Source organism: Acanthopagrus latus, chromosome 14 (assembly GCF_904848185.1).
Source record: "Acanthopagrus latus isolate v.2019 chromosome 14, fAcaLat1.1, whole genome shotgun sequence".
Taxonomy (NCBI): domain Eukaryota; kingdom Metazoa; phylum Chordata; class Actinopteri; order Spariformes; family Sparidae; genus Acanthopagrus; species Acanthopagrus latus.
Window position 1 is genome coordinate 7,186,631 of NC_051052.1, and position 9,862 is coordinate 7,196,492.

Here is a 9,862-nt window from a genome sequence, read left to right on the forward strand (position 1 = left end):
CTACCCACTATTCGTCAATCTAAAGTCAATTCAAGAATTTAAGTGCAAGTCAGCGTTCACTTAATCAAACTTGTTACCAGTTTGTTTAGGAGGCTCTTGAACTCCTTGGCCATGTGTTCAGGGCTGGGTCCCTGCAGCATCAGCAGCACCTCCCTGTCAAGCGTCTCATCCAGCGGGGAGGCAAAGCTCATGGTGGTGGAAAAATGATCAAGTCCGTTGAGGGCCTGCAGGATAAAGCTATATACTTACACAAACAAGTCAGCAGACTTACAGTAAAACAGTCACCGTTCATCTGATTATTACACAGAGGCTGGACTTTGCCAAGTACACAAAATGTGAGGAGCTGCAGCAAATGTTCAGATAGTGCTTTGCATTGTGCGTCAAGTGAGAGAAGCCCTACAGCGTGAGGAGGAAAAATTTTGAGAGATGAATCACCTGCCTGTAGGCATAAATAACCTTCTCATGAGGACAGCAGGGATCAGAGAAAATATAAACTGAGATTACACAACATTACCAAAACTATCTTAAACACGAGCTCTTGTTCAAATGCTTTGCTCTCTAAGAGAGACACAATAATAGAAAATGGAACAGGTGGTTATGAGATAAGAGAATAAGAGCAAGAGGGAAAGAGAAAAAATAACAGAAAACATAAAAGAGGAGGGAAGCAAATGAAAGAGACAGATTAAGTGTAAGGGAGTGCTGACCTCCAGTGGTGACTGTGCCAGGGCCAGTTCTGCCTGCAGGGATCCTGAGCTGCTCTGGTTCAACCTGTAGGCCACCGACAGGGACAGACCAGCACTGTGACAGACACACAGATGGGGCAGTGAAGAGGTGGGGTGCAAACAAGGTCAAAAAAGAAACAATAATTACGATATAAGGGACACATTTGTGCAATATGTGCAAAAAGGAAAAAAAAAATGTATATACATGATACCATTTGTGACTTAGAGGGCCTCTCTCCCCAGAATTAATAGTGTGATAAAATAAAACTAGGCTAATGTCTACATCCTTAGGTGTAATCATTAATATCTCAAACAAGGTCAATTCAAGGCCATCTGTCATTCACTTACCTAGCTAGGTCTGGATGCATCATCTGTATCTGATTCTCCAGCTTGCTCTTGTCTGCTCTCAGCAGCTAGAAGCAACAACAGAGATCCCACCATGACTCAGCTCACCCCTTTAGTTATTTTCAGGTTAACCACGTGTCCTGCTGTTAGCCCAGTAGAACAACCCTGTTGACTTTAAGATCAGTGTGTGGAAGCAGGTGATTTAATTCCCACAGTTGATCAGCCAATGACGCACAGCTGATAATTGTATAAACACACTGGACATAGCAGAGAACTGCCTGTACCCAAAAATAATTACATTAAGGTGTACAAATATTCATAAATATTTTTGGGAAATAAAATTACTACCTCGAGTTCAGGGTCACTGTGTTGTTCAAGATTAATAAATGAGAGAAGCTTTCCAAGTGTCCAATCTAACGCAAAGCTCATTTAAAATGATGATTATTTATTTATTTATTTTTGTTGCTGCACACAGGAAATCAGAGAATGACAGCCAGATTTACTGCTAGCTGTGGTCAGCTAAAAAGTAAGTGGAGGAGTTGCACCATAGGTTTGTAAGGAGTGCATAGTAGGTCTGCATTGGCATGAGAAACGAGGAAGCAGAGAGATCAGGAACAAGTGAAAGCATAAAAGAGCATATATATGAGATGCAAGTGATAGGATATGAAGTTCAACACACTGACCTCTGTGATGGAGGAATATTCCTCCACTGCTGACTTCAGCTCATTTATCTGTCTGCCCTTCTGTAAAAAGGAGGATAAAGGATACAACAAGACAAGTGTTTTCTGAAGAAACTGAAAAGAGGGCAATACAAAAATTACCTTCATCTGGATTTTTTTTGTTTTTTTTTTATTTATTAGAAACAGTAGCTAAAGGTTTCATTCACATTGAATTTCTGAATGGATTCAAGAAATTGGATATATACAATGATCACTACTACCACAAAAAGGTTTACAGTGAGGAAAAAAAACATCATAAAAGGCACTAACCTCTAAAATCACAGCTTCCTTTTCACTAACGACACCGTCAAAAGAGTGAATCTGCACCTGTGGACATACAAAAGGCAGTTACATAAGAATACAAAGAGGGTACAGCATGATGGCAACACCGTTGACACAGTTGTTTCTGAGACAGACTGACAATGCAAAGGTCATCTTTTGAGGAAGGATATACAGTCAAAAACATCTCTGGGCCAGAAAAATTGAATAGGACAACTGCACTGAGAGAGAGAGAGAGAGAAACACCGAATGACAGAAGTAGAATGTAATAATGCAGAGCTAAATATAAAGAAATAATAACTGACAGACAGTACAGGTACCTGTAGGTCAGCGTTAATGTCACACAGCTCTGCTATTCTCCTCTGAAGCTCGTCTGTCTCCATGGTTACCTTGAAGTTCTGGGGAGCCATCAGAGGGGAGTTAGGGCAGGTGGTCACATCCTTTTATGAAAAAAAACTTGCAACAACATACTCTTTGTAAACCAACTATAAATGGATGAGTGCTACTGAGCCCCTCAGAGTCAGGTCATTGATTTTACTGTTAACTCCTCAGATGAAAGTCCTCTTTGGACAGTCAAGTACCTCTTCTTGAAGAGAAGCAATCTTGGAAATGAGACTCTGGTTTTCTCGCTCCTGAAAAGAAGAAGAAAAGCAATCAATAGCAGCGGTGGAAATGAATATTTGGCTGTAAACTTTCTACTCTGTGACACTCAGACATCCTGACTTGAAGAATTTTCCCATTTATCTAAAGTTTGAATGCAATCTTTGGATTTGGGGTTTGACTGTCTAAACCATTTCCAGCCACAATCAGTATTGCTAGTAAGCGCCACAGATTCATACCTGCACTGAATGTCAAGTACAGTCATCCAATTATAATCTAAATGAAGTCAACGACAATTGATGATTTGATCATGTTTAGACATTGCAGGTGAAATGTGCTGTACTGTACTGGCAGTACACCAAAGTGAGCAGTGGGTAACAACAGTGTAGGCAGAGATAACAGACACAACCATCTGTTTGCAAGCAGAAAGCATTTTTATAGATTCTCCTTGTGCAGCCCGAGTTTGACTGACCACATGTTTGCTGTGTGCGGAGGCGCGAGCTCTGCCTTCCTCCGTACAGCTCAGAGTGGCCTTCATCTCCTCCACCTCCTCCTTTAGCATTTTCTCCTTTTGCGCCAGCTGATGGTTACTGCACATAAGGACAAACAGAGATAGAAGTCAGCACACCACTACAACAGTAAATCTGTGCTGTGCATTTGCATGTATGTGCATCTTACATTCTGGCCTGACTGCGCAGCTCCTCATTCTCCTCTGCCAGCTTCTGGTTGCTGTCCTCCATGCTCTCCACCACCTGCTTCAGCTTCCTCACCTCCTCCTGGAGCTTTTGGTTGCTCATCTGCAGATCGGCAACGCAATATACCAGCTCTGATGTCTCACTGTGGGGAGAAACACACACATACACTTGACCACCACATCCTGACAACCAAACTCCACCATCAGCGCTTTACTCTGTCTGCACTCACACTGAAAACATCCACTTTCAAACACTGTCTCACACTGGCAAAACAAGTGCTGAATCTCCTTGTCTTTAACATTTTGTGGAAGAGCAATGGTAACTTCATTTTAAATCTGAAGTACTGACCAAAATGATTTTCTGGATTGAAAATAGTCAAGCTGCTGCACACAGATTCCTAGTATATATGGTTAAATTATTGGGAACAAGGTGGATCTTGATGGGTCCAAAACAATCAAAGCCATCGGTATGTTTTAATTTTTTTATCAAAAGGCCAAATAACGTTCCCCCTGGAAAAGGAAGAGATGTTTTTTTTCTTATGTGTTACAGTCAATGGATTACTACAGGGAGTTTTCCATTTTGCTGTTTACATATTCTAATGAAATAATATCTGCAGTTATATTTGCATGGCACTGCCAGCATGGAACTTATCAAATAATTTAAGTCAATAACACCCAAGTCAACAGAAAGTAGGTATCATAATTAAAATGCCAGTAACTGTAGTATGTTTAAAAGGTTCAGGAGTTGCCTCAGTACTGTAGAATGTACATACTTATTTTTAACCTTGGCTGGCCGGCAATACACACTAATAAAGCCATTGGTTACCTAATTTTATACACATTTACACTCTTATTCATTCATACAAACATCACTTACAATTCCACTCTGGATGCCTCCCCTCCAAAGGCCTCCAAGCTTCCTGAGGTCATATTGAGCAGCATGGACCTCTTGGCTAAAAACACACACAAAATCACATGTGTGTACAGTGAAATGATGAAATGAATGAAATGAAAGGCAAACATGAGTGATAGCACACATCCTTACCAGACAGGCCGTCTCTGAGTTTTACCGAGTCCTGGGTGACGTCATCTGTTGGCTCTTCCCTGAGATATAACAGAGATCAAATGTCAGATTATGCAAGATCAGTTGTCTTTATATTTTTCTAGTGTTTGGCAGCCATGCACTATGCTGTTGCTTTTGGACACCTGAAAACATGTTTGTAATGATGGTTAAACTGTTCAATTTTTGATGCCTGGCAGACTGAACACTAAAAACAGTCAGCTCTGTTCATTCTGAAACCTATTCTCTAAGTGATGTGCGAACAGAGCCTGGATATACTGCAAAGAGAGCACACTGGCTAAGGCATAATCCCTATGCTTTTGAAAGATATACGTGGTTGGCAGGAATAAGTTGCATCAATAAAAATGGACCTCTTCTGTTGCCCTTCGAAGTATGAAGTCTTAAGCCCTACACATCAGGCCAATTTTAATAAGATAAATTAATATAATATACACTTAAAACAAAACAATTTGATTTTCACTTTTAACCCTTCATCAGAGTTAGTTATCAGACTGGATCAATGGTGTCATGTGCACACTGACATCAACCTGACAGTGTGCAGAGTGCACTTGATGATTACGCAGAACTGCCTATGAGACAAACGACACAATGGTGTTACATTAAGATGTAGACAGCTGAAACAATGGGGAAGAAAAAGAAAAAAAAAATCTTTCATCTGATGCATAACCCGCCTACACAACATCCACTTGCATAACTCAAGCACAACATACGAGTGCTTCTTCTCTGAAAGGCTAAAAGAAACCACAGGCCTGGTAGAAGACGGTACAAGCCATCTTTCTCATGTCACCTTAAAGAGGTTGGAAACTATTCTACAAATATGTAGAAAGAAAAACATGAAGAAAACGATGTATATTATTTCCTCTAACAAACAAACTGCGTTAGCAAACAGTTAAGGTGCAAAAGAGGAGGCAGACTAAACAAAAAATGAAACCACTGACTGCACAAGCTGTTAATTTCCTCTGAAACCACCAGTTGTCACACATAAAATTCAAAATAGATACTCAAGGCAGACAAAAACAAGAGCAAAAGAATACACAAATACCCGATGATTAATCCACTACTGATTTATAACTCCATACTGGCTACCTCACAAATTTCACTTTTCTCTTTCATCCACACACAGGAAGGTCACAACACGTCCTGTAGCTACATAACAGCACAGCTGGACCTTGATTAAGCACTTTCCCAAGATTATTCTTCTCTTTGAAACCTCAAGATATTTAAATTACTAAACACCTTGCAAACCCAGAAAATTTTGTTTTTGAATAAATAATCATGTATTTCAGGTTTATAATAATTGCTTTTGTTTTACCCATTGTTGCGGCAATCGTCGATCCACTCCCTCATTACGGCGTGATACGTGTCCAAGTCAATGGAGACATCTTTGTGTTCTGGATCGAGCATGTTGCAAAGTTCCTCCAGTCCGCTGTCTTCTGAGGTGCGACTGGTGGTGTGACGCAGGTAGTCCACAATGTGAGAGACGAACACTTTACCTGCAAGATGAAAGTAGCACAGAGACGCTTGAAAGAAATCTTCTCTCATCTCTGGATACTTTAACCCCGTTAGATGGTTAATATATTAACAGATTTATTATGTGTATATTTTTATGTAACGCTGCACTTCTCAATCTTTTTGTCTTTGTTGGGTTATAGGTGCCCGCTGCAAAAGCAGTAACCATAGCGACAGGAAGAATCAAGACTAAATTCTTTTTTGCAGTTGGTTTCACACATTTCTCAACGCTGTCCTCCTTTTTTTTTCTTTTTTTTTTTTTAAACTCTTCAGCCTTCACAGTTACCACAGCAGGAATCTAAACTGTGGGCTAGTTTTCTTTCATCTCACAAAAATCCATTTAATGATCTTTCAATAGTCATGAATACTTCTCTCACTAAAACTCAACTGCAGACAATACACCATGTAATGTTCAATATGTTTGCATAGGTACTCTTCAGTCCCATACACAACAAAACACGAAATGTAATCAGGCAGAACTTTGCTATATCTCTACAGCAACAGTGAGATTAAAGACATTCAACAACAAAAAAATGTCAGACAGACAGACAAACATACATTTCCACCTGCCCAGCAAAAAAAATTAGAAGAGAGCCGATCCCGAGTTCAAGAAAAAATAAAAATAAAATCTGGCAAAATTACTTTTTATCAAAAATGAAAAGAAATGACCACCACTTCCATATCCCTGCCGCCCAAGATGGCTCACTCCAAATGGCATTAAAAGTGTTTAACACAGACAACACACAAGTCTGTGAACAGATGAAACCCCTTAAAGGCTGGAAAGATAAATAGAACAGATTTGTGTTGCTAATGCTGGAGGCAAAAGAGACAACACTGATATTGTGTGACTATGGGAAACTGAGGGGAACACACTGTCATACTAGCCTCAGTGAAAATTATAGTTTGTCACTTGGCTGCTGTATTCAGCTTGCTGCAAGACTGAGATGCACGACGCAACCATTAATGACCATGTGTGCATGTATGTACCTCGGCGCTGGGTGTCACAGGCATGGAAGATGGTATCAAGCAGATTCTCTTCACAGATGAGGCTGATTTCTGCCATATTCTCCTTCCTGTTTTCAGAAGCGAGTGATGAACCTGGACATGAATATGAGACACACAGACACACACACACACAGTGCTGACTTTCATAGAAAGGCACATGATAAATATTCCTTCAGGCACAGCAAAAACTGTAATGGCATGACGGCCTGAAACACCATTGCAGAGTTACATAATGCAAGTTTGTTTGGGGCTACAAGTGCAAATTAACTCGCCATGGGGCCCCACCATCTCTACTTATCCCCACTCTCTATGCAATAACTTCTGTTTATTATGCTGGAATACTTTCTCATCCCAGGTCTGTGTGATATCTTCGTAGTACATTTAAGGGCTCATTGCAAAAAATGTCTGTACATATGTCGATGCAGCTGTATCAGAATTTTTCACCCATTGCAATATTGGTATCAGCAACAAAAATAGAACAGTCGACCTTTAATTTGTGTAAAACAACCCAGCCAGCCTGCGCCAATTTTGTTCCTTTAGAAGTAAACCATCTGAAATTTGGGACTTTCAGGTGTTTTAAGCCTTTTTTGCCATATTGCTAGATTGTAGACTGCTTATTCTTCTATTTTATAAAGTAGCTGCATTCTCCATCTTCTTATTATTATTATTACTATTTAGCAGCACACATCAGAGTTCCCATTTTGAAAATCCAGTTGAGGAAAAATAAAACCTCCCAATCTACTACCAAAAACTTATTTGCTAGAATCGGCATTTCAAGTTTGTCTTGCTGGTGTAAATATCCAATACTTGACTGAAGTTTACACCAAACAAAGTCTGCTCACAAGCTTTTCCCGCAGCTTTCACCTGAAACTCACACTTCTTGTCAGTGGAGTGTCAGTGTCAGGGAGATGAGACTCAAAGCAATGGGAAAAAATAAGAAGTGCACTTTGAGTTAAGTTATTTTGTCAAACTACTGCTGATTTCAATTTTGTGTTCCCTGCTACATAAACCTTCACATCCCAGTTGGCCGTCAGCCGCTCCTCCCTACCTCCGTCGCCCATGGACAGTCTTTTTACAACCAGAGCCGGGTAGGGCAGCTCACACTCGGTCAAGTTCCCTGTGTCTCCTGAGCAGAAGTTGAGATTGTAGGCTACGGTGCTGTGGTTCGGAGTGAAGGTATGAGACAGAGGAGGGCTCCTGCTCGGCTTTTCGCTCTCAGGCTGCACTGTCTGGGGTCCTCGTGTGAATGTGAAGTAAGGGGACTCTTTGGACTGCCCCGTGGGTGTCGAACAATACCTCTGCCATTTCTTAACTTGTCTCAATTCCCTCCCATCAGCACCTCTCCTCTCTCCAAGTGTGCTAGTGATGGTGTAAGTGACATTAGCCGGCATGGTGGGAGTGGAAGGGATGGACATTGGCGCTGAAGAGCCCAGGCTCCCCTGGGACAAAGCAGAACTCGGCATACCCATCCCTTTCCCCTTCCCCTTCTCCTTCACTCTCTCCTTCCCCCTCTCCCCCTCGTCTCTGTGGATGGCCCCTTTCTTCAGAATGGCCTCCAGGTTGTGCCTGAGGCCGCACTGCGCACTGTCGTAACTGCTGGAGGAGAGCTTGGGAATCTGGAACGGTGAATTGGGCTCTCGATCACCGCGCCACTGAATGGTCTGCAGTTTGCGGCAGATGCTGTCCACGGGATTGTGACGACGACTGGGCTGCGGCGTGTAATAATCCATGCTGCTGGTGGAGAGGCTGCAGAGCTGGCTTCCTGGCTAGAGGAGAGGCTGAAGTCTGTGGAGAGAGGAGCAGAAACCGTTATCTTTGTAAAATAGAGACAAAAGAACATACACATTAAAACACTGAGAAAGCCATGGTTATTCTGCTGGCGGATGACCAGACCATGATGTACTTGACAACTGGCGCATTAAGTCTGTTTAGGACTGCTTTCTGTGGCTGTGTAGACAGGAATCTTAAGAACTGTAAAACAAGTGGGCGCAATAGATGATGAGGATGAAAGAGATCAACTGGACATCGAATAAAAACCTCACATTTACTGTGATTACGGATTAATCATTCAGGTCTTGCTTATTTTATTTGTTCCTCAATTCGCTCTAAACCCCCCAAAACTCTTAATTCACTATCACAAATGACCAAAAAAAAAAAAAGCTGTAAACAGCAAGTTTTCGACATTTTAGCTTGTAAAACCGACCGACGATCAACCAAATTACCTAAGCAGCGGATATTTTCGGATAGGAGATTCCGCAGTAGTTACAATACGTGCAAACCAGTCCACAAGTTTTCACACGTTAAATCCTGGCGTTCTCGGTGTGGAAATATTAAAGCAAATGTGTTCACACAGCCGAAGCATCACCCACTGGAGCGCCAGGTGCGCAAACGAGCTCGTTAATTCGAGAGTTTCCTGGGGAACTTTATACACAGCAGCAGTTATTTCAGTCAAATATCTAATTTTCTTTAAAGAAATGAATGCAACCGGTTGTCGCATATGTATACTTGCGAGCAACTCTTGTATAATCAAAGAATACGCGTAACAAATGCACGGAACAGATTTAGGAGATAAATGCGTCAGTCTACGACAGCCACGCTGCCTGGACAGTTTTATTCTTTTTCTTTCTTTTTTTCTTATCGTCAGCGATACACAACATCCACACAAACACACGAGCGTGACCACCGCGTCCACCAAAAAAACAAAACAAAACAAAAACAAAAAACCCACCTTCTGTTTTTCCCCTCTCACACCAGCCTCTATTTGTTAGCAGCACAACGTTTTTTTGTTTTGTTTTGTTTTGTTTTTTAAATATTAGCTTTTGTCGAGCAAATATCCGCAACGAAATGTTTGGACCAATTGTCCGGGCGCGTACGCAGGAGAGCACGCGCACAGGTAGCGTGAAGCAGA

At 41.4% G+C, this 9,862-nt stretch overlaps 1 protein-coding gene across 11 annotated transcripts in view; it reads right to left on the minus strand.

The window, feature by feature from the left end:
* The window catches only part of LOC119032085 (lymphoid-restricted membrane protein), a 33,603-nt gene extending 23,762 nt beyond the window's left edge, over positions 1-9,841 (minus strand). For 4 of the 11 annotated variants that reach the window (XM_037120871.1, XM_037120867.1, XM_037120869.1 and 1 more), the window contains exons 1-15: positions 9,683-9,840; positions 8,003-8,739; positions 6,937-7,047; positions 5,753-5,933; positions 4,405-4,463; positions 4,237-4,312; positions 3,344-3,502; positions 3,138-3,255; positions 2,647-2,697; positions 2,386-2,463; positions 2,057-2,113; positions 1,751-1,810; positions 1,071-1,135; positions 705-798; positions 78-224 (exon numbers count right to left, since the gene is read on the minus strand). In XM_037120871.1, the coding sequence (XP_036976766.1) occupies positions 78-224; positions 705-798; positions 1,071-1,135; positions 1,751-1,810; positions 2,057-2,113; positions 2,386-2,463; positions 2,647-2,697; positions 3,138-3,255; positions 3,344-3,502; positions 4,237-4,312; positions 4,405-4,463; positions 5,753-5,933; positions 6,937-7,047; positions 8,003-8,684 (1,938 nt within the window). In that variant the 5' untranslated portion in view covers positions 8,685-8,739; positions 9,683-9,840. Of the gene's footprint in view, positions 1-77; positions 225-704; positions 799-1,070; positions 1,136-1,750; positions 1,811-2,056; positions 2,114-2,385; positions 2,464-2,646; positions 2,698-3,137; positions 3,256-3,343; positions 3,503-4,236; positions 4,313-4,404; positions 4,464-5,752; positions 5,934-6,936; positions 7,048-8,002; positions 8,740-8,857; positions 8,926-9,176; positions 9,355-9,682 lie in introns of those variants that run through there. The other 7 variants (XM_037120864.1, XM_037120860.1, XM_037120861.1 and 4 more) reach the window with 6 other exon arrangements.
* Positions 9,842-9,862: the final 21 nt, after the last annotated feature.